At 46.2% G+C, this 25152-nt stretch overlaps 1 protein-coding gene across 2 annotated transcripts in view; it reads right to left on the reverse strand.

The window, feature by feature from the left end:
- LOC121560664 (annexin A5) overlaps positions 1 to 24619 on the reverse strand; it is a 45165-nt gene extending 20546 nt beyond the window's left edge. Inside the window, exons 1-4 of one of the 2 annotated variants that reach the window (XM_045220259.1) lie at positions 24514 to 24619; positions 21595 to 21792; positions 4288 to 4372; positions 4101 to 4195 (exon numbers count right to left, since the gene is read on the reverse strand). In XM_045220259.1, the coding sequence (XP_045076194.1) occupies positions 4101 to 4195; positions 4288 to 4372; positions 21595 to 21597 (183 nt within the window). In that variant the 5' untranslated portion in view covers positions 21598 to 21792; positions 24514 to 24619. The remainder of the gene's footprint in view (positions 1 to 4100; positions 4196 to 4287; positions 4373 to 21594; positions 21793 to 24513) is intronic. The other variant, XM_045220260.1, reaches the window with a different exon arrangement.
- Positions 24620 to 25152: the final 533 nt, after the last annotated feature.

Genomic DNA, 25152 nt, shown 5'->3' on the forward strand with positions numbered 1-25152 from the left:
TTGTGGTTGTATTGTGGTTGTAATGTGGTTGTGTTGTGGTTGTATTGTGGTTGTGTTGTGGTTGTGTTGTGGTTGTATTGTGGTTGTATTGTGGTTGTGGTTGTATTGTGGTTGTATTGTGGTTCTATTGTGGTTGTGTTGTGGTTCTATTGTGGTTGTATTGTGGTTGTATTGTGGTTGTGGTTGTGTTGTGGTTGTATTGTGGTTGTGTTGTGTTGTGTTGTGGTTGTATTGTGGTTGTGTAGTGGTTGTATTGTGGTTGTGTTGTGTTTGTGGTTGTGTTGTGGTTGTATTGCGGTTGTGTTGTGGTTGTATTGTGGTTGTGTTGTGGTTGTATTGTGGTTGTGTTGTGGTTGTATTGTGGTTGTGTTGTGGTTGTGGTTGTGTTGTGGTTGTGTTGTGGTTGTATTGCGGTTGTGTTGTGGTTGTATTGTGGTTGTGTTGTGGTTGTATTGTGGTTGTATTGTGGTTGTATTGTGGTTTTGTTGTGGTTGTATTGTGGTTGTGGTTGTGTTGTGGCTGTATTGCGGATGTGTTGTGGTTGTATTGTGGTTGTGTTGTGGTTGTATTGTGGTTGTATTGTGGTTGTATTGTGGTTGTGTTGTGGTTGTATTGTGGTTGTGGTTGTGTTGTGGTTGTATTGCGGTTGTGTTGCGGTTGTATTGCGGTTGTATTGCGGTTGTGTTGTGGTTGTGGTTGTGTTGTGGTTGTGTTGTGGTTGTGTTGTGGTTGTGGTTGTATTATGGTTGTATTGTGGTTGATTGTGGTTGTGGTTGTATTGTGGTCCTCTGTAGCTCAGCTGGTAGAGCACGGCGCTTGTAACGCCAAGGTAGTGGGTTCGATCCCCGGGACCACCCATAAACAAAAATGTATGCACGCATGACTGTAAGTCGCTTTGGATAAAAGCGTCTGTTAAATGGCATATTATTATATTATATTATATTGTGGTTGTGGTTGTATTATGGTTGTGTTGTGGTTGTATTGTGGTTGTATTGTGGTTGTGTTGTGGTTGTATTGTGGTTGTGTTGTGGTTGTGTTGTGGTTGTATTGTGGTTGTGTTGTGGTTGTATTGTGGTTGTATTGTGGTTGTGTTGTGGTTGTATTGTGGTTGTGGTTGTGTTGTGGTTGTATTGTGGTTGTGTTGTGGTTGTATTGTGGTTGTGGTTGTATTGTGGTTGTGTTGTGGTTGTATTGTGGTTGTATTGTGGTTGTGTTGTGGTTGTATTGTGGTTGTGTTGTGGTTGTGTTGTGGTTGTGGTTGTATTGTGGTTGTATTGTGGTTGTGTTGTGGTTGTATTGTGGTTGTGTTGTGGTTGTGTTGTGGTTGTGGTTGTGTTGTGGTTGTATTGTGGTTGTGTTGTGGTTGTATTGTGGTTGTATTGTGGTTGTATTGTGGTTGTATTGTGGTTGTGTTGTGGTTGTATTGTGGTTGTGGTTGTATTGTGGTTGTATTGTGGTTGTATTGTGGTTGTATTGTGGTTGTGTTGTGGTTGTATTGTGGTTGTGGTTGTATTGTGGTTGTATTGTGGTTGTATTGTGGTTGTATTGTGGTTGTATTGTGGTTGTGTTGTATTGTGGTTGTGTTGTGGTTCTATTGTGGTTGTGTTGTGGTTGTATTGTGGTTGTATTGTGGTTGTGTTGTGGTTGTGTTGTGGTTGTATTGTGGTTGTGTTGTGGTTGTGTTGTGGTTGTATTGTGGTTGTGTTGTGGTTGTATTGTGGCTGTGTTGTGGTTGTATTGTGGTTGTATTGTGGTTGTATTGTGGTTGTATTGTGGTTGTGGTTGTATTGTGGTTGTGTTGTGGTTGTGTTGTGGTTGTATTGTGGTTGTGGTTGTGTTGTGGTTGTGTTGTGGTTGTATTGTGGTTGTGGTTGTATTGTGGTTGTGTTGTGGTTGTGTTGTGGTTGTGTTGTGGTTGTATTGTGGTTGTGTTGTGGTTGTATTGTGGTTGTGTTGTGGTTGTGTTGTGGTTGTGTTGTGGTTGTATTGCGGTTGTGTTCTGGTTGTATTGTGGTTGTGTTGTCGTTGTATTGTGGTTGTATTGTGGTTGTGTTGTGGTTGTATTGTGGTTGTGGTTGTGTTGTGGCTGTATTGCGGTTGTGTTGTGGTTGTATTGTGGTTGTGTTGTGGTTGTATTGTGGTTGTATTGTGGTTGTATTGTGGTTGTATTGTGGTTGTATTGTGGTTGTGTTGTGGTTGTATTGTGGTTGTGTTGCGGTTGTATTGCGGTTGTATTGTGGTTGTGTTGTGGTTGTATTGTGGTTGTGTTGTGGTTGTGGATGTATTGTGGTTGTCTTGTGGTTGTATTGTGGTTGTATTGTGGTTGTATTGTGGTTGTGTTGTGGTTGTGGATGTATTGTGGTTGTCTTGTGGTTGTATTGTGGTTGTATTGTGGTTGTATTGTGGTTGTGTTGTGGTTGTGTTGTGGTTGTGTTGTGGTTGTGGTTGTATTATGGTTGTATTGTGGTTGATTGTGGTTGTGGTTGTATTGTGGTCCTCTGTAGCTCAGCTGGTAGAGCACGGCGCTTGTAATGCCAAGGTAGTGGGTTCGATCCCCGGGACCACCCATAAACAAAAATGTATGCACGCATGACTGTAAGTCGCTTTGGATAAAAGCGTCTGCTAAATGGCATATTATTATATTATATTATATTGTGGTTGTGGTTGTATTATGGTTGTGTTGTGGTTGTATTGTGGTTGTGTTGTGGTTTTATTGTGGTTGTGTTGTGGTTGTGTTGTGGTTGTATTTTGGTTGTGTTGTGGTTGTGTTGTGGTTGTATTGTGGTTGTGTTGTGGTTGTATTGTGGTTGTGGTTGTGTTGTGGTTGTATTGTGGTTGTGTTGTGGTTGAATTGTGGTTGTGGTTGTATTGTGGTTGTGTTGTGGTTGTGTTTGTGGTTGTATTGTGGTTGTGTTGTGGTTGTATTGTGGTTGTGTTGTGGTTGTGTTGTGGTTGTGGTTGTGGTTGTGTTGTGGTTGTATTGTGGTTGTATTGTGGTTGTGTTGTGGTTGTATTGTGGTTGTGTTGTGGTTGTGTTGTGGTTGTGGTTGTGTTGTGGTTGTATTGTGGTTGTGTTGTGGTTGTATTGTGGTTGTGGTTGTATTGTGGTTGTATTGTGGTTGTATTGTGGTTGTGTTGTATTGTGGTTGTGTTGTGGTTCTATTGTGGTTGTGTTGTGGTTGTATTGTGGTTGTATTGTGGTTGTGGTTGTGTTGTGGTTGTATTGTGGTTGTGTTGTGGTTGTGTTGTGGTTGTATTGTGGTTGTATTGTGGTTGTGGTTGTGTTGTGGTTGTATTGTGGTTGTGTTGTGGTTGTGTTGTGGTTGTATTGTGGTTGTATTGTGGTTGTGGTTGTGTTGTGGTTGTGTTGTATTGTGTTTGTGTTGTGGTTGTATTGTGGTTGTATTGTGGTTGTGGTTGTGTTGTGGTTGTATTGTGGTTGTGTTGTGGTTGTGTTGTGGTTGTATTGTGGTTGTGTTGTGGTTGTGTTGTGGTTGTATTGTGGTTGTGTTGTGGTTGTGGTTGTGTTGTGGTTGTATTGCGGTTGTGTTGTGGTTGTATTGTGGTTGTGTTGTGGTTGTGTTGTGGTTGTATTGTGGTTGTATTGTGGTTGTGTTGTGGTTGTATTTTGGTTGTATTGTGGTTGTGGTTGTGTTGTGGTTGTATTGCGGTTGTGTTGTGATTGTATTGTGGTTGTGTTGTGGTCCTCTGTAGCTCAGCTGGTAGAGCACGGCGCTTGTAACGCCAAGGTAGTGGGTTCGATCCCCAGGACCACCCATAAACAAAAATGTATGCACGCATGACTGTAAGTCGCTTTGGAAAAAAGCATCTGCTAAATGGCATATTATTATATTATATTATATTGTGGTTGTGTTTGTGTTGTGGTTGTATTGTGGTTGTATTGTGGTTGTATTGTGGTTGTATTGTGGTTGTATTGTGGTTGTGTTGTGGTTGTATTGTGGTTGTATTGTGGTTGTATTGTGGTTGTGTTGTGGTTGTATTGTGGTTGTGTTGTGGTTGTATTGTGGTTGTGTTGTATTGTGGTTGTATTGTGGTTGTGTTGTGGTTGTATTGTGATTGTGTTGTGGTTGTGTTCTAACCTTGCCGTGCAGGGTCTTGTATGCAGCTTTGATCTGCTGTCTCTGGCTGTTGCTACGGGACGTCAATACCTTCATGATGGAATCTTCATCAGTTCCTATGGCAACAACAAAAACCATAGTCAAATCTTTGGTGCCATGTTTTACTCACTCACTTTGCGAGGTCAGTCATAATATTCAGAGCACTGACCCAGTCCCTTCATGGCCTTGTAGAGTGTCTCTGCATCTTGGTTGGCGTTGAAGTTTCCACTGGCTCTCACACTGCCTCGACCAGCCTATCAGAGAACAGACACACAGGAGGACACCGGGTAATGTAGTTCAGGGTAGACCAGAGAGAACTGTGGGTAAAGTAGTTCAGGGTAGACCAGAGAGGCCTGTAGGTAAAGTAGTTCAGGGTAGACCAGAGAGGATTGTGGGTAATGTAGTTCAGGGTAGACCAGAGAGGACTGTGGGTAATGTAGTCCAGGGTAGACCAGAGAGGACTATGGGTAAAGTAGTTCAGGGTAGACCAGAGATGATTGTGGGTAATGTAGTTCAAGGCAGACCAGAGAGGGCTGTGGGTAATGTAGTTCAGGGAAGACCAGAGAGGACAGTGGGTAAATTAGGTCAGCGTAGACCAGAGAGAACTGTGGGTAATGTAGTCCAGGGTAGACCAGAGAGGACTATGGCTAAAGTAGTTCAGGGTAGACCAGAGAGGACTGTGGGTAATTTAGTCCCAGGTAGACCAGAGAGGACTGTGGGTAATGTAGTCCAGGGTAGACCGGAGAGGACTGTGGGTAATGTAGTTCAGGGCAGACCAGAGAGGACTGTGGGTAATGTAGTTCAGGGTAGACCAGAGAAGACTATGGGTAAAGTAGGTCAGCGTAGACCAGAGAGAACTGTGGGTAATGTAGTTCAGGGTAGACCAGAGAGGACTATGGGTAAAGTAGGTCAGGGTAGACCAGAGAGGACTGTGGGTAATGTAGTCCAGGGTAGACCAGAGAGGACTGTGGGTAATGTAGTTCAAGGCAGACCAGAGAGGACTGTGGGTAATGTAGTTCATGGTAGACCAGAGAGGACTATGGGTAATGTAGTTCAGGGCAGACAAGAGAGGACTGTGGGTAAACACAGCCTCATTAATAACCACCCATATTAGTAACCACAGAGACACACATTTGTCATGAGCCCTCTCACTCCACCGGGTTACCACCTTAATTGGTTTCCACTATCTTCCACTCTGCTCACCTCCCTCTCTCTACTCAGCCTAACTAGCTCCACCTGTCCCTGCTCTGCTCGGCTCTAATTACTCTGCCAGCTGCGCTGCATTACCCACTAACCTCTCCCAGTATTTAAGGCCCTGTCTTTCAGCTCTCCGGTGTCAGATCGTCTGCAAAGCTCACACCCGAACCTGTTTGCTCGCGCTTCTGGCTCACCCTGGTTTTGTGACCCCCGACCTGCCTGTTTATTGGATACTCTTCTGCCTTAGGAGATCCAGACCTGCTTCTGCCATTACGACTCCTGACTACTCTTCAATCCCGGTAACTCTGACCAGCCTTCTGTGCTACTACGTATTTTGGATTCCCTTGAACTGTACTGCTGCCTGGTTTCATTCCGCCCTGTTGTGTCTGTGTCTCCCCCAGGACTTCTGGACCACCCACCACCGGCTTCATAGGACGCATCGCTGCCACTGGGAGGCACAGACCCAGCGCATTGGACGGGATCCCTGTTACCCCTGGAGCCTTCATTCACTCCCTACTTCCCTTTTCCCTTAAGTTTAATAAACTTTCTGGTGTGACGCAATTGTGGTCCTCTGGTCGTCTGTCTGAATCGCTGACAGTACGATCTGACCATTATGGACTCAGCGCACACTTTCCCCGACATGGAAACCCGATGAGCATGAGCAGCAGTTCCAGCAGCAGCAACAACAACTCGCCATGCTCATTCAACTCCTCACCAACCTTACCCCAGCCAGTCTGCCCACCAGCCCAGCCCCCGAAGTTACCTGCCCGGTCATTGCAGCGCTGCTCGGAACCCAAGATTGGAAACCCCGAGCGGTTCAACGGCGATTCAACCCAGGTCCGGCCATTCCTGACTAGCTGCCGACTTCAGTTCTCCTTGCAGCCAAGGACCTTCGCCACGGAGGGCTAAAGTTGGGTATGCCATCACTCACCTGACGGGCCGAGCTCCGACTCTGGGAACAGCAGAGTTCGAACGTCAAACCCCCGCATGTGCAGCCTTCGACCTGTTTGCTGAGGAGATGCTGAAGGTGTTTGACCTGGATTCACCCACCACGAGGCGTCTCGTGAACTGTTCAGTATTCGACAAGGCAGACGTACAGTCGCAGACCATTCCATCGACTTCCGAACCCTGGCTAGACGAAGTTCTTGGAACACACCACCGTTGGTGGACGCGTTCTTCCATAGTTTGGCTGACTATATCAGGGCGAGTTGGTCTCCCATGAACTGCCTTCCACTCTTGATGAAGCCATCGCACTGACTGTCAGGATCGACAGAAGGATACAGACCCGTCGTCGTGAGAGGGCGCCAAGGTCCACCTACTACCGGCATTCGGAGAGATCCGACTGGGCTCCTGTCATCTACTGCCACTCACCCAGGTCAGCTTGATCAGTCTGAGCCTATGGAGATTGGGCGAGCCTCCTCACTCCTGCAGAGCGCCAGCGCCGCTTCACCTCAAACCTCTGCCTCTATTGTGGAGGTGATGGACATCGTGTGGTAACCTGCCCTTTAAAGGGCCGAAGCTCACCGGGCGTAGGGGGGAGTCCCGGTCGAGTTCACGACCATCCAGTCCTCCGACCGCAAACCCCTGCTGCAAGTTCACCTCCGCCTCTGACTCAACTCACACCCTGGCTGCTCTGGTGGATTCTGGGCGCCGAAGCCAACATAATGGACGTCAAGCTGGCACGCCAACTGGGACTGGAGAACCTCCGTTTGACACCTCCTATTCCTGCCCGGGCACTGGACGGACACTTACTCGGATCGGTCACTCATGTCACGGCCCCGGTCTCGATGGGTCTGTCCGGAAACCATCAAGAAACTATCCAGTTTCACCTGCTCCCCTCTCCAGGCCAACCCCTCATCCTGGGTTACCCATGGCTCGCCGGCACAACCTCAGCTCGACTGGGTGACCGGGGTGATCAGGGAGTGGGGAGAGGACTGCCACCGAACCTGCCTGCTTGCTGCCGCACTACCCCCTCGGCCAGTACCTACTAACTCCGCTCCGGACCTCTCCAATGTCCCAGAATGCTACCATGGTCTCAGAGAGGTGTTTAACAAAGCAAGAGCCACATCTCTGCCCCCTCACCGACCAGTTCGACTGTGCCATCGACCTCCTCCCTGGAAACAGCTCCTCCAAGGGGGTCGTCTTTATTCGTTGTCTGCTCCTGAAAGAAAGTCCATGGAGGACTACATCAATGGCTCTCTGTCCGCAGGATTAATCCGTTCATCTTCATCTCCTGCTGGTGCTGGCTTCTTCTTTGTGGGGAAGAAGGACGGATCTCTTCGCCTCTGCATCGACTACAAGGGGACTCAACGACATCACAGTGAAAAACCGTTACCCTCTGCCTCTGCTCACCTCTGCTTTTGAGTTGCTCCAGGGAGCCACTGTTTTTACCAAGTTGGATCTCAGAAACGCTTACCACCTAGTGCGGATCTCGGGAGGAGATGAATGGAAACCGCATTCAATACACCAACAGGCCACTACGAGTATCTGGTTATGCCTTTTGGCCTCACCAATGCTCCTGCTGTGTTCCAGGCTCTAGTGAATGATGTACTGCGGGACATGTTAAACAAGTTTGTCTTCGTTTACCTGGATGACATCTTAATTTACTCCAGAAACCTGTCTGAACACACCCGCCATGTCCAGCAAGTCCTTCATCGTCTTCTGGAGAATTCCCCTCTACGCCAAGGCAGAGAAATGTGAGTTTCACGTCAAGACAGTGGCCTTCCTGGGGTACATAGTGGCAGAAGGAAGTATCCAAATGGATCCTGCCAAAGTATCAGCAGTCACTTGGGCCAGTTCCGGAGAACAGAAAGAAGCTGCAACAGTTTCTGGGGTTTGCTAACTTCTATAGGAAGTTTATCCGGAACTACAGTACCGTTGCTGCCCCCTCTCACTGCTCTAACCAGCACCAAGCAACCCTTCACCTGGACCCCAGCAGCCGACAAAGCCTTCAGTACCCTCAAGGTGAGGTTCACTCCGCTCCCATCCTCCAGATGCCTGATGTGGACCGGCAATTCATTGTGGAGGTGGACGCCTCGGATGTGGGAGTTGGTGCTGTGATTTCTCAGTGGGCTGCGGAGGATAGGAAGCTCCATCCCTGTGCCTTTTTCTCACGTCGGTTGTCCCCCTCTGAGTGCAATTACGACAGGAACCGTGAGCTGCTGGCTGTGAAGCTTGCCTTGGAGGAGTGGCGTCACTGGCTGGAGGGGTCCACCATTCCATTTCTCGTTTGGACCGATCATAAGAACTTGGAGTACATCCGCACGGCCAAACGGTTGAACTCCAGGCAGTCCCGCTGGGCCCTGTTCTTCACCAGGTTTAATTTCACTCTGTCATACCGGCCTGGATCACGCAACACCAAGAAGGATTCCAGAAGGACGTCAATTCCAGAAGGATGACACCCCCTCCAAGGACCCTGTGTCGATTCTGCCAAGTCCCTGCATCGTTGCAGCTCTGACCTGGGCTGTTGAGGCAGGTGTGGAGGTCTCCGTAACCAGCCAGGTCCCAGCACTTGCCCAGCTGACCGCCTTTTTTGTCCCCGAAGACCTGAGGTCCCAGGTCATTCAGTGGGGACATGACTCCCCGCCTAGCTTGTCACCCTGGCTCCACCCGCACTTACAACCTGCTCGCCCAGAGGTTCTGGTGGCCCTCTCTGAGGAAGGATGTACGGGAATTTCGTCCAAGCCTGCCCCATCTGCAACCAACACAAGTCGTCCTGCCAGCCCCAGCCGGATTGCTGCAGCCCCTGCCTGTGCCCAGACGTCCCTGGTCTCACATCGCCCCTTGACTTTGTCACGGGCTGCCCCCTTCAAGTGGCATGACCGTCATTCTCACCATCGTTGACCGTTTCAGCAAGATGGCACACTTCCCCCTCCCCAAGCTCCCAACCGCCAAGGAGACCGCCCAGGTGGTCCTGGAACACGTCTTCCGGATCCACGGACTGCCAAGGGATGTTGTTTCTGACCGTGGTCCACAATTCTCCTCCGCTTTTTGGAAGGTGTTCTGTCACCTGCTGGGAGCCACAGTCAGTCTGACTTCCGGATTCCATCCCCAATCCAATGGGCAGTCAGAGCGGGCTAATCAGGAGCTCGAGAAGGCACTGCGATGCATGACTTCACGCAACCCCCACTCCTGGTCGCAGCAATTGACATGGGTGGAGTACGCACACAATTCTCTGACCTGCTCTGCCATCGGTATGTCCCCCTTTCCAATGTGTTTATGGATACCAGCCTCCTCTATTTGCCAGCCAGGAGGAGGAGGTTACTTGCCCATCTGCACTTGCTTTTGCCCGTCGATGTCGCCGCACCTGGTCACAAGCCCGAGCCACACTCCTCAGGTCCGTTGCCAGCTACACTACCGGGGCCAACCGTCGGAGAATTCCTGCTCCCACCTACCATGTTGGTCAAAGGGTGTGGTTGTCATCGAAGAACCTGCCACTCAGGGTGGAGTCGCAGAAGCTGGCACCTCGGTTCATTGGCCCATTCCCTATCAGTAAGAGTGATTAGCCCAACTGCTGTCCGGCTCCAACTGCCTAATTCCCTGAGGGTGCACCCCACTTTCCATGTGTCTAAGATTAAGCCCATCCATGAGAGTCCGCTGGTCCCTGCTGCGCCTGGTCCTCCTCCTCCACGGCTCGTCGATGGTGGTCTGGTTTACACCGTCCGCCGCCTGCTTCGGTCCAGACGGAGGGGTAGGGGTCTCAGTACCTCATTGACTGGGAGGGCTATGGACCTGAGGAAAGGACCTGGGTGCCAGCTAGTCGGATTGTGGATAGGACTCTCATCACCGCTTTCCACCAACGGCATCCTGATCAACCTGCAATCCGTAAGGGCCGCCCCCAGAGGGGTCCCCCAACCGTCCGGCCCGCTCAGCTTCCTGTCCTGTGCCTGATCCTGTCTCGGGACCTGTCCCATCTCCCGACCACGGCCCTCCGGCTTCCTCCGAGGATGAGGACGTTCACTCGGACCGTTCGGAGGAGTTCTAGCCCCTCGGCCTCCCGCCCGGCGTGGTGTTGCTCTTGGGACTTCTGGGGCCGTCCCTTGGGGGGTTCTGTCATGAGCCCTCTCACTCCACCGGGTTACCACCTTAAATTGGTTTCCACTATCTTCCACTCTGCTCACCTCCCTCTCTCTACTCAGCCTAACTAGCTCCACCTGTCCCTGCTCTGCTCGGCTCTAATTACTCTGCCAGCTGCGCTGCATTACCCACTAACCTCTCCCAGTATTTAAGGCCCTGTCTTTCAGCTCTCCGGTGTCAGATCGTCTGCAAAGCTCACACCCGGAACCTGTTTGCTCGCGCTTCTGGCTCACCCTGGTTTTGTGACCCCGGACCTGCCTGTTTATTGGATACTCTTCTGCCTTAGGAGATCCAGACCTGCTTCTGCCATTACGACTCCTGACTACTCTTCAATCCCGGTAACTCTGACCAGCCTTCTGCCTGCTACTACGTATTTTGGATTTCCCTTGAACTGTACTGCTGCCTGGTTTCATTCCGCCCTGTTGTGTCTGTGTCTCCCCCAGGACTTCTGGACCACCCACCACCGGCTTCATAGGACGATCGCTGCCACTGGGGGGCACAGACCCAGCGCATTGGGCCGGGATCCCTGTTACCCCTGGAGCCTTCATTCACTCCCTACTTCCCTTTTCCCTTAAGTTTAATAAACTTTCTGGTGTGACGCAATTGTGGTCCTCTGGTCGTCTGTCTGAATCGTGACACACATTAGTGCTGGGGTGAAGTCCCAGTCTCCACTACTAATGTAGCGCTGTGGCAGGAAGCTTCTGTCAGAGAACATCTGATTAATTACATCAGTAAACACACTATCTATTGTTTACTAACATTATCAGTGTCCGGTTTGCAACTCCACCCTGGCTCTGTGTGTGTGTGTGTGTGTCTCTTTCAGTGTGTCTCTGTGTGTGTGTGTGTCTCTGTGTGTCTATACAGACAGAAAAACACCTTTCAACTTAATATGGAAACCACCAGAGAGAGAGAGGAGGAAGAGAGAGAGGGGGTGGAGAGAGAGAGAGAGGAGGAAGAGGGGGGGGAGAGAGAGAGAGAGAGGGGAGGAAGAGGAGGGGAGGAGAGAGAGAGATGAGGAAGAGAGGGAGGGGGAGGAGAGAGAGAGAGAGAGGAGGAAGAGGGGGAGGAGAGAGAGAGAGAGAGAGAGGAGGAAGAGAGAGAGAGAGAGAGGAGGAAGAGAGAGAGAGAGAGAGAGATGGGGAGGTGAGAGAGAGAGAGAGGAGGAAGAGGGGGAGGAGAGAGAGAGAGGAGGAAGAGAGAGAGAGAGAGAGAGAGAGAGAGAGAGAGAGAGAGAGAGAGAGAGAGAGAGAGAGAGAGAGAGAGAGAGAGAGAGAGAGAGAGAGAGAGAGAGGGAGGGGGAGGAGAGAGAGACCCACCCTGTCTGAAGAAAGGCCCACACACATGACTCATACTGACTTCCCCAAATACAGCCCCTCCTGCTCCACACTCACTATGGTGTCTATAAACTAGAGTTCCTTCATTAGAAGCATTCCAACTGACTGTAGTTTATTATCCTCAGACTAACCAGGTGTCCATCCAACCTTTCATGTGACTAAAGCACATGTCGGATAAAACAATGTCATCACAGACTTGATGGAAACAGAAAATGTCAGTAAACTGTCCACATGTTAACTAACTAAACAAATAAATACGCTAAACATGGTGGGATCTTTTTGTCTGTAAAATTAATTATGCGAGAAATGGAGGTGGAAACGCTTTTATGTGTAAATACTGATTTAACCATCATATGGAAGTAAGTTTGGAGTCATGTGATGACATGTTGGGAGGTCCTCCCACTACGACTCGGGAAACCATGTTGGGAGGTCCTCCCACTACGACTCAGGAAACCATGTTGGGAGGTCCTCCCACTACGACTCAGGAAACCATGGTTTATTAGGCTACAGATGAAATAAGTTATGATAAACCTCACAGGGTGGTGAAAGTGGTCCTCTGTAGCTCAGCTGGTAGAGCACGGCGCTTGTAACGCCAAGGTAGTGGGTTCGATCCCCGGGACCACCCATACACAAAAATGTATGCACGCATGACTGTAAGTCGCTTTGGATAAAAGCGTCTGCTAAATGGCATATTATATTATTATTATTATAAAGTGCACGGTGATGAGCTTGATGCTCCTTTCCGATATTGAGGGTCTTATTCTGGTGACATTATCATTGATGCTTGGCTGCAGTTTGACAAATTAAAATAATCTGGCTCTTTTGTCCATAATAATCTCATTATGTAGGCTATACCAGCACAGTGTCTGCCAGCTGCTGGCTAGAGCGCACGTGCCAAGACCAGAGACAGTATCTGCCAGCTGCTGGCTAGAGCGCACGTGCCAAGCCCCGAGACAGTATCTGCCAGCTGCTGGCTAGAGTGCACGTGCCAAGCCCAGAGACAGTATCTGCCAGCTGCTGGCTAGAGCGCACGTGCCAAGCCCAGAGACAGTATCTGCCAGCTGCTGGCTAGAGCGCACGTGCCAAGACCAGAGACAGTATCTGCCAGCTGCTGGCTAGAGCGCACGTGCCAAGCCCAGAGACAGTATCTGCCAGCTGCTGGCTAGAGCGCACGTGCCAAGCCCAGAGACAGTATCTGCCAGCTGCTGGCTAGAGCGCACGTGCCAAGCCCAGAGACACTATCTGCCAGCTGCTGGCTAGAGCGCACGTGCCAAGCCCAGAGACAGTGTCTGCCAGCTGCTGGCTAGAGCGCACGTGCCAAGCCCAGAGACCGTATCTGCCAGCTGCTGGCTAGAGCGCAAGTGCCAAGCCCAGAGACAGTATCTGCCAGCTGCTGGCTAGAGCGCACGTGCCAAGCCCAGAGACAGTGTCTGCCAGCTGCTGGCTACGGTGCACGGTGATGAGCTTGATGCTCCTTTCCGATATTGAGGGTCTTATTCTGGTGACATTATCATTGATGCTTGGCTGCAGTTTGACAAATTAAAATAATCTGGCTCTTTTGTCCATAATAATCTCATTATGTAGGCTATACCAGCACAGTGTCTGCCAGCTGCTGGCTAGAGCGCACGTGCCAAGACCAGAGACAGTATCTGCCAGCTGCTGGCTAGAGCGCACGTGCCAAGACCAGAGACAGTATCTGCCAGCTGCTGGCTAGAGCGCACGTGCGCAAGCCCCGAGACAGTATCTGCCAGCTGCTGGCTGAGTGCGCGTGCAAAGCCCAGAGACAGTATCTGCAGCTGCTGGCTGGAGCGCGCGTGCCAAGCCCAGAGACAGTATCTGCCAGCTGCTGGCTGAGAGCCGCGATGCCACGAGACAGTATCTGCCAGCTGCTGGATGGGCGACGCAAGCCCAGAGACAGTATCTGCCAGCTGCTGGATAGAGCGACGCAAGACCGCTGCCAGCTGCTGGCTAAAGCCCAGAGACAGTATCTGCCATCTGCTGGATAGAGCGCACGTCAAGCCAGAGGACAGTATCTGCTGCTTGAGCGCACGGGCGTATCTGCCAGCTGCTGGCTAGAGCGCACGTGCCAAGCCCAGAGACAGTATCTGCCAGCTGCTGGCTAGAGCGACGTGCAAGCTCAGAGACAGATCTGCCAGCTGCTGGCTAGAGCGCACGTGCCAAGCCCAGAGACAGTATCTGCCAGCTGCTGGCTAGAGCGCCGTGCCAAGCCCAGAGACAGTATCTGCCAGCTGCTGGCTAGAGCGCACGTGCCAAGCCCAGAGACAGTATCTGCCAGCTGCTGAGCTAGAGCGCACGTGCCAAGCCCAGAGACAGTCTGCCAGCTGCTGGCTAGAGCGCACGTTGCCAGCCAGAGACAGTATCTGCCAGCTGCTGGCTGGAGCGCACGTGCCAAGCCCAGAGACAGTATCTGCCAGCTGCTGGATAGAGCGCACGTGCCAAGACCAGAGACAGTATCTGCCAGCTGCTGGCTAGAGCGCACGTGCCAAGCCCAGAGACAGTATCTGCCATCTGCTGGCTAGAGCGCACGTGCCAAGCCCAGAGACAGTATCTGCCAGCTGCTGGTTAGAGCGCACGTGCCAAGCCCAGAGACCGTATCTGCCAGCTGCTGGCTAGAGCGCACGTGCCAAGCCCAGAGACAGTATCTGCCAGCTGCTGGCTAGAGCGCACGTGCCAAGCCCAGAGACAGTATCTGCCAGCTGCTGGCTAGAGCGCACGTGCCAAGCCCAGAGACAGTATCTGCCAGCTGCTGGCTAGAGCGCACGTGCCAAGCCCAGAGACAGTGTCTGCCAGCTGCTGGCTAGAGCGCACGTGCCAAGCCCAGAGACAGTGTCTGCCAGCTGCTGGCTAGAGCGCACGTGCCAAGCCCAGAGACAGTATCTGCCAGCTGCTGGCTAGAGCGCACGTGCCAAGCCCAGAGACAGTATCTGCCAGCTGCTGGCTAGAGCGCATGTGCCAAGCCCCGAGACAGTATCTGCCAGCTGCTGGCTAGAGTGCACGTGCCAAGCCCAGAGACAGTATCTGCCAGCTGCTGGCTAGAGCGCACGTGCTGCCCAGAGACAGTATCTGCCAGCTGCTGGCTAGAGCGCACGTGCCAAGCCCAGAGACAGTGTCTGCCAGCTGCTGGCTAGAGCGCACGTGCCAAGCCCAGAGACAGTGTCTGCCAGCTGCTGGCTAGAGCGCACGTGCCAAGCCCAGAGACAGTACCTGCCAGCTGCTGGCTAGAGCGCACGTGCCAAGCCCAGAGTGGGAACACTCGCTATATAAACAAAACATTTTGTGAGAAAAAACATCAGTAGAGTTGGAAATGCGCTGGGAACACATTTAACTGTTATTTATTGGTTTGCCAACAAGTCAATTTGATGGAAACATCTCTGATGGGAAAATGCACATATTGTTTTTATGTGTATTTTAGAACATTCACATAAAGATCTGTCGCTAATTGGATGGAAACCTCGCTAGAGTCACGTCTCAGTCTCAATGATCAGGCCCCCAAAACACACAGATCATCTGTAGCTTCAACATCAAGTGAAGTTCATTGGAGGAACAATAATCTTTAAATGTTTTTGGAGAAACTCATCCTAGACGCACTAAACACTACTATAAATCAGCCTAGCCTCAAATGATCTCCCTCCATTCTACTGGTCTAGTGTAATAACCTATTCTATAATGATCTCCCTCCATTCTACTGGTCTAGTGTAATAACCTATTCTATAATGATCTCCCTCCATTCTACTGGTCTAGTGTAATAACCCATTATATAATGATCCCTCCATTCTACCTGGTCTATGTGTAATAACCTATTCTATAATGATCTCCTCTCATTCTACTGGTCTAGTGTAATAACCTATTCTATAATGATCTCCTCCATTCTACTGGTCTAGTGTAATAACCTATTCTATAATGATCTCCTCCATTCTACTGGTCTAGTGTAATAAACTATTCTATAATGATCTCCCCTCTATTCTCTGGTCTAGTGTAATAACCTATTCTATAATGATCTCCCTCCATTCTACTGGTCTAGTGTAATAACCTATTCTATAATGATCTCCCTCCATTCTACTGGTCTAGTGTAATAACCTATTCTATAATGATCTCCCTCCATTCTACTGGTCTAGTGTAATAACCTATTCTATAATGATCTCCCTCCATTCTACTGGGCTAGTGTAATAACCTATTCTATAATGATATCCCTCCATTCTACTGGTCTAGTGTAATAACCTATTCTATAATGATCTCCCTCCATTCTACTGGTCTAGTGTAATAACCTATTCTATAATGATCTCTCTCCATTCTAGTGGTCTAGTGTAATAACCTATTCTATAATGATCTCCCTCCATTCTACTGGGCTAGTGTAATAACCTATTCTATAATGATCTCCCTCCATTCTACTGGTCTAGTGTAATAACCCATTATATAATGATCTCCCTCTATTCTACTGGTCTAGTGTAATAACCTATTCTATAATGATCTCCCTCCATTCTACTGGTCTAGTGTAATAACCTATTATATAATGATCTCCCTCCATTCTACTGGTCTAGTGTAATAACCTATTCTATAATGATCTCCCTCATTCTACTGGTCTAGTGTAATAACCTATTATATAATGATCTCCCTCCATTCTACTGGTCTAGTGTAATAACCTATTCTATAATGATATCCCTCTATTCTACTGGTCTAGTGTAATAACCTATTCTATAATGATCTCCCTCCATTCCACTGGTCTAGTGTAATAACCTTTTCTATAATGATCTCCCTCCATTCTACTGGTCTAGTGTAATAACCTATTCTATAATGATATCCCTCCATTCTACTGGGCTAGTGTAATAACCTATTCTATAATGATCTCCCTCCATTCTACTGGTCTAGTGTAATAACCCATTATATAATGATCTCCCTCCATTATACTGGTCTAGTGTAATAACCTATTCTATAATGATCTCCCTCCATTCTACTGGTCTAGTGTAATAACCCATTCTATAATGATCTCCCTCCATTCTACTGGTCTAGTGTAATAACCTATTCTATAATGATCTCCCTCCATTCTACTGGTCTAGTGTAATAACCTATTCTATAATGATCTCCCTCCATTCTACTGGTCTAGTGTAATAACCTATTCTATAATGATCTCCCTCCATTCTACTGGTCTAGTGTAATAACCTATTCTATAATGATCTCCCTCCATTCCACTGGTCTAGTGTAATAACCTTTTCTATAATGATCTCCCTCCATTCTACTGGTCTAGTGTAATAACCTATTCTATAATGATATCCCTCCATTCTACTGGGCTAGTGTAATAACCTATTCTATAATGATCTCCCTCCATTCTACTGGTCTAGTGTAATAACCCATTATATAATGATCTCCCTCCATTATACTGGTCTAGTGTAATAACCTATTCTATAATGATCTCCCTCCATTCTACTGGTCTAGTGTAATAACCCATTCTATAATGATCTCCCTCCATTCTACTGGTCTAGTGTAATAACCTATTCTATAATGATCTCCCTCCATTCTACTGGTCTAGTGTAATAACCTATTCTATAATGATCTCCCTCCATTCTACTGGTCTAGTGTAATAACCTATTCTATAATGATCTCCCTCCATTCTACTGGTCTAGTGTAATAACCCATTCTATAATGATCTCCCTCCATTCTACTGGTCTAGTGTAATAACCTATTCTATAATGATCTCCCTCCATTCTACTGGTCTAGTGTAATAACCTATTCTATAATGATCTCCCTCCATTCTACTGGTCTAGTGTAATAACCTATCCTATAATGATCTCCCTCCTTTCTACTGGTCTAGTGTAATAACCTATTCTATAATGATCTCCCTCCATTCTACTGGTCTAGTGTAATAACCTATTCTATAATGATCTCCCTCCATTCTACTGGTCTAGTGTAATAACCCATTCTATAATGATCTCCCTCCATTCTACTGGTCTAGTGTAATAACCCATTATATAATGATCTCCCTCCATTCTACTGGTCTAGTGTAATAACCCATTCTATAATGATCCCCCTCCATTCTACTGGTCTAGTGTAATAACCTATTCTATAATGATCTCCCTCCATTCTACTGGTCTAGTGTAATAACCTATTCTATAATGATCTCCCTCTATTCTACTGGTCTAGTGTAATAACCTATTCTATAATGATCTCCCTCCATTCTACTGGTCTAGTGTAATAACCTATTCTATAATGATCTCCCTCCATTCTACTGGTCTAGTGTAATAACCTATTCTATAATGATCTCCCTCCATTCCTACTGGTCTAGTGTAATAACCTATTCTATAATGACTCTCACTCCATTCTACTGGTCTAGTGTAATAACCTATTCTATAATGATCTCCTCCATTCTACTGGTCTAGTGTAATAACCTATTCTATAATGATCTCCCTCCATTCTACTGGGCTAGTGTAATAACCCATTCTATAATGATCTCCCTCCATTCTACTGGTCTAGTGTAATAACCCATTCTATCATGATCTCCCTCCATTCTACTGGTCTAGTGTAATAACCTATTCTATAATGATCTCCCTCCATTCTACTGGTCTAGTGTAATAACCTATTCTATAATGATCTCCCTCCATTCTACTGGTCTAGTGTAATAACCTATTCTATAATGATCTCCCTCCATTCTACTGGTCTAGTGTAATAACCCATTCTATAATGATCTCCCTCCATTCTACTGGTCTAGTGTAATAACCCATTCTATAATGATCCCCCTCCATTCTACTGGTCTAGTGTAATAACCTATTCTATAATGATCTCCCTCCATTCTATTGGTCTAGTGTAATAACCCATTATATAATGATCTCCCTCCTTTCTACTGGTCTAGTGTAATAACCTATTCTATAATGATCTCCCTCTATTGTACTGGTCTAGTGTAATAACCTATTCTATAATGATCTCCCTCCATTCTACTGGTCTAGTGTAATAACCTATTCTATAATGATCTCCCTCCATTCTACTGGTCTAGTGTAATAACCTATTCTATAATGATCTCCCTCCATTCTACTGGTCTAGTGTAATAACCTATTCTATAATGATCTCCCTCCATTCTACTGGTCTAGTGTAATAACCTATTCTATAATGATCTCCCTCCATTCTACTGGTCTAGTGTAATAACCCATTCTATAATTATCTCCCTCCATTCTACTGGTCTAGTGTAATAACCTATTCTATAATGATCTCCCTCCATTCTACTGGTCTAGTGTAATAACCTATTCTATAATGATCTCCCTCCATTCTACTGGTCTAGTGTAATAACCTATTATATAATGATCTCCCTCCATTCTACTGGTCTAGTGTAATAACCTATTCTATAATGATCTCCTTCCATTCTACTGGTCTAGTGTAATAACCCATTCTATAATGATCTCCCTCCATTCTACTGGTCTAGTGTAATAACCCATTATATAATGATCTCCCTCCATTCTACTGGTCTAGTGTAATAACCCATTCTATAATGATCCCCCTCCATTCTACTGGTCTAGTGTAATAACCTATTCTATAATGATCTCCCTCCATTCTACTGGTCTAGTGTAATAACCTATTCTATAATGATCTCCCTCCATTCTACTGGTCTAGTGTAATAACCTATTCTATAATGATCTCCCTCCATTCTACTGGTCTAGTGTAATAACCTATTCTATAATGATCTCCCTCCATTCCACTGGTCTAGTGTAATAACCTATTCTATAATGATCTCCCTCCATTCCACTGGTCTAGTGTTTTAACCTATTCTTAATGATCTCCCTCCATTCTACTGGTCTAGTGTAATAACCCATTCTATAATGATCTCCCTCCATTCTACTGGTCTAGTGTAATAACCTATTCTATAATGATCTCCCTCCATTCTACTGGTCTAGTGTAATAACCTATTCTATAATGATCTCCCTCCATTCTACTGGTCTAGTGTAATAACCTATTATATAATGATCTCCCTCCATTCTACTGGTCTAGTGTAATAACCTATTCTATAATGATCTCCCTCCATTCTATTGGTCTAGTGTAATAACCCATTATATAATGATCTCCCTCCTTTCTACTGGTCTAGTGTAATAACCTATTCTATAATGATCTCCCTCTATTGTACTGGTCTAGTGTAATAACCTATTCTATAATGATCTCCTCCATTCTACTGGTCTAGTGTAATAACCTATTCCTATAATGATCTCCCTCCATTCTACTGGTCTAGTGTAATAACCTATTCTATAATGATCTCCCTCCATTCTACTGGTCTAGTGTAATAACCTATTCTATAATGATCTCCCTCCATTCTACTGGTCTAGTGTAATAACCCATTCTATAATGATCTCCTCCATTCTACTGGTCTAGTGTAATAACCTATTCTATATGATCTCCCTCCATTCTACTGGTCTAGTGTAATAACCTATTCTATAATGATCTCCCTCCATTCTACTGGTCTAGTGTAATAACCTATTATATAATGATCTCCCTCCATTCTACTGGTCTAGTGTAATAACCTATTCTATAATGATCTCCCTCCATTCTACTGGTCTAGTGTAATAACCCATTCTATAATGATCTCCCTCCATTCTACTGGTCTAGTGTAATAACCCATTATATAATGATCTCCCTCCATTCTACTGGTCTAGTGTAATAACCCATTCTATAATGATCCCCCTCCATTCTACTGGTCTAGTGTAATAACCTATTCTATAATGATCTCCCTCCATTCTACTGGTCTAGTGTAATAACCTATTCTATAATGATCTCCCTCCATTCCACTGGTCTAGTGTAATAACCTATTCTATAATGATCTCCCTCCATTCTACTGGTCTAGTGTAATAACCTGTTCTATAATGATCTCCCTCCATTCTACTGGTCTAGTGTAATAACCTATTCTATAATGATCTCCCTCCATTCTACTGGTCTAGTGTAATAACCTATTCTATAATGATCTCCCTCCATTCTACTGGTCTAGTGTAATAACCTATTCTATAATGATCTCCCTCCATTCTACTGGTCTAGTGTAATAACCTATTCTATAATGATCTCCCTCCATTCTACTGGTCTAGTGTAATAACCTATTCTATAATGATCTCCCTCATTCTACTGGTCTAGTGTAATAACCTATTCTATAATGATCTCCCTCCATTCTACTGGTCTAGTGTAATAACCTATTCTATAATGATCTCCCTCCATTCTACTGGTCTAGTGTAATAACCCATTATATAATGATCTCCCTCCATTCTACTGGTCTAGTGTAATAACCTATTCTATAATGATCTCCCTCCATTCTACTGGTCTAGTGTAATAACCTATTCTATAATGATCTCCCTCCATTCTACTGGTCTAGTGTAATAACCCATTATATAATGATCTCCCTCCATTCTACTGGTCTAGTGTAATAACCTATTCTATAATGATCTCCCTCCATTCTACTGGTCTAGTGTAATAACCTATTCTATAATGATTTCCCTCATTCTACTGGTCTAGTGTAATAACCTATTCTATAATGTGTTCATACTGTCTGTTGTTCTGTGTTCATACTGTCTGTTGTTCTGTGTTCATACTGTCTGTTGTTCTGTGTTCATACTGTCTACTGTTCTGTGTTCATACTGTCTGTTGTTCTGTGTTCATACTGTCTGTTGTTCTGTGTTCATACTGTCTGTTGTTCTGTGTTCATACTGTCTGTTGTTCTGTGTTCATACTGTCTGTTGTTCTGTGTTCATACTGTCTACTGTTCTGTGTTCATACTGTCTGTTGTTCTGTGTTCATACTGTCTGTTGTTCTGTGTTCATACTGTCTGTTGTTCTGTGTTCATACTGTCTGTTGTTCTGTGTTCATACTGTCTGTTGTTCTGTTAGTCAACTTACCATTGTGGTAGATTGGTGATAGTTGGTTTGATTAGGAGAAGGAGGTGGGGTCTGTGGTAGATTGGTGATAGTTGGTTTGATTAGGAGAAGGAGGTGGGGTCTGTGGTAGATTGGTGATAGTTGGTTTGATTAGGAGAAGGAGGTGGGGTCTGTGGTAGATTGGTGATAGTTGGTTTGATTAGGAGAAGGAGGTGGGGTCTGAAAAGAGAAACGCACTCAGAATCACAACCTCAGACGTTTCAAAGTCAAAACCTTTTCCACTTTTAAAGCCAATCATTGATATTATCCACTAGATGACCTCTAGCAGGCGCTGTGTTGAAGCCACTGTGCCTCCATCTTGGAACTCCCTCACCGTTGCTATTAATGTCTACTTTCATTTTTTGCCACATTTATTCTACTACAGACACCTTAATGCATACTTTTAAATTATATTATGTGAGCTAAACACACAAATAAGAAAACATTAAAACATTTTCCTTTAAGTATAATTTTTAGAGATTGCTAAATGTTTTTTGTTTTTTTACTTTAAATTCATGTCATTGTGTCCTTGAAACTGTAGAATTCCATTCATTCCTAAGGAGAACTGCTCCTACTGGGGAGGGCCAATATGGATACCTGCTCCTACTGGGGAGGGCCAATATGGATACCTGCTCCTACTGGGGAGGGCCAACATGGCCGACCGGTGGCTTCAATGCCTCTCAATGGCCAATACATAGAATCTGCAATCCAGGGTTTATATACACGTCATTGGCAGTACCCCAGTCTGCCTTCAATTTGAGTTACTTAATGAGAGGGGGCAGCACTGAGCTAGCCTGCAACGTCACTTCCTGGAGAAGCTCAAACTGCACATGTTATGTTTCCACGGCTGCGTTTAGACAGCCAGCCCAATTCTGAAGATGTTTTCACTAATTGGTCTTTTGACCAATCAGATCAGCTCTGAAAGAGATGTGAAAAGATCCGATGTGATTGGTCAAAATACCAATTAGTGGAAAAAAGATCAGAATTGGACTGCCTGTGTAAACGTAGCCCGTGAGATGCCATCTTAAAACAACTTAATTTAACTTCAATGTGCTGTCACATTATCTGTGGGTTTGTCCATTCGTTTCACAGTCATTGGGCGCGTTTGAGTGGCAAGGCGAAAGCGACCGACTGTAGACAAAAGTGGAGGAGTGAAGTCGGGGGGAGGTGCATCTGCAACAGCCGAAAGTCAGACACTGATGTGGTTTTCCAACAGCAAGGCTCAGATCAACATGGCAGCGTTGCCCTAGTTTATAAACGTTTTTAAATAAACATGTCTCCAACCCCCCCATATCACACACACTCACAAACTGAAATCATGTGTACATTGTACAATCAATTAGTGAGAGAGAGACTCAAAACATCACATTCATTTGTATATATCCACTGGATACATGAATCATGGCAAAGTTAGTTCCTGTTTCAGTCACGTCTTTGGTCACGTTAGTGTGAGTAAAAAATATAACTTTGGTTTTAGAATGTGTATGTTTATCCAGTTGGATAAACACTCCAATCAGCCTCCCCGACCGCTCGGAGGCGTCTGCATGGTCCTAAAGCACTGTTGCCTCATTTTGTATCACGTTCCAATTTTTGTCCAACTGGGGGGAGGGGACAAAAATACAATTTCAGAATGTGGGGCTCCCCAGTGAAGTGAAAGTCGCGCCCCTGTTCATCCACCCACAATGCAGGCGATGGCTGCAGGAGGAAGCTGGTGAAGAGGAACTGCAGAAACTTACAGTCGACTGCAGTCAAAACTTCATGACCTCCGATCACATGATTTCTGTAGAGTCCATGCAGTCGACATGTAGGCACTAGTCAGACAATTTTTCATCCCCCATAATGCAACACACTTTGAAAAGACTGTGGCCAACGGTAGGTCACCGACTTGACAAAAGTGATCCGCCTCGAAGCGCCCACTGGTTTACCCACAGGTGTTCAGGGCTGGGCTAGATAGCCACTAGCACAGGTGTTCAGGGCTGGGCTAGATAGCTCATTAGCACAGGTGTTCAGGGCTGGGCCAGATAGCTCATTAGCACAGGTGTTCAGGGGCTGGGCCAGATAGCTAATTAGCACAGGTGGTCCCTCTATCTTCTGTAAACGAGCACTGTAACATGGAGATATGGCCAACACTAACCCTATAAACGTTGTATAGTCATTTAACCTTCAGTGTTTTGAAAAGTATTTCTCGCTGATACGCAAGGGAAGCGTTTTAACATTCAGAATGAGCGTTGGGTCTCTTAATAAAACTCCCCCGGGTAGAAGACACTATCATCAATAGGCGGTAAAGGTAGTTAGCGTCTGAATGTGTTAGCCCAGGGGTTCCCAAACGTTTTAAAGTGATGTAATCAACGGCCAATGTTTACTTTTTAAAATTGGGGCTATAAAAGTCTATTACAAATCAGCCTGACAGTACTTCTGACAGTATTTCAATCCTAAAGAAGTATGGTTTGAAGTGACTGAAATGCATCAGAAAGGTATTGAGAGGTTCAGAAGATCATCAGGCAATACTTTTGTATGATCTTCTGTGTAGAAAAGATTCAGAACATCATTGAGGATGTTATTTCCCCCCCCGAGTCTGATTTAGTGCCTGGTCTAGTCCACTCTGTTCCAGAAGACACATACTGTATGTGTTCCTGAGAGTCTTATCTTTCAGTGATCGGGTCAAAATATTTGGTAGTTTAAACGGTTGGAAAAATAGACCGCATTTAGCCTACCGGAGGTTGATAACATAAACCCCGGTTCTATGAACCATCTCAATTGTATTTATTTATTTAGTCCATAATGTGATAGAATCCTGGTCTATCTCACCGCTCACACAATAAACATCAACTGTCTGATCCAACTTAACAACTCAAACTCACTATCTGATGTTGTCGGTTAACAACAGCGGTAGAAACTTACCGGAGATCGAGTCTGCAGTCTGCACCGGAGCTCAGTGAATGGAGAAAGAGAAAGAGAGAGCGCAAGAGGGACGGTGAGAAAGTGGAAAAACAAGTTCCCTGAACCCGACCCCACCCTATGTGACTTAACAGCTCACACACAGCCACTCGTCAAACTGGCTGAAGGAAACGGTTTGTAAATGTGTTGTCTGACTGTAGTGGCTTTAGGGGACTTTTATTCAACAGAAACGGGGTAAAGAGAGATATGACGCCTCTACGGCTAATGAGAACAGATGTTGGTAAGTAATGATGATAATCAAGGAGTGTTTCACCACGTCTAGTTGAACTAACCTTCCAATGAGTTGCATTATTTTCCAGAGAACGCACAGAGCCCCCGAGTTGATTATCCGTTTTTTTTTTTTTACCATGTCTATAATTTAACACATTTGCCACACTAGAAATGTGTTCACGTCAAGCAAGTTTACTAGATAGCTACAGTAATTGCCTTGGTAACCAAACAAACAGATTTGCTAATTTAGCTAACCAAACCATCAGGCTTAGCCAATCAATGATGGGTGTGTTGGTAAATTCAATCTGGAGCGCCAGAATGCGCTCTGTGCTTTTGTAAATTCAGAGCGTTCTGCCCTCACGACGGCAGTCA

This window comes from Coregonus clupeaformis, unplaced genomic scaffold (genome assembly GCF_020615455.1).
Source record: "Coregonus clupeaformis isolate EN_2021a unplaced genomic scaffold, ASM2061545v1 scaf3447, whole genome shotgun sequence".
Lineage (NCBI taxonomy): Eukaryota > Metazoa > Chordata > Actinopteri > Salmoniformes > Salmonidae > Coregonus > Coregonus clupeaformis.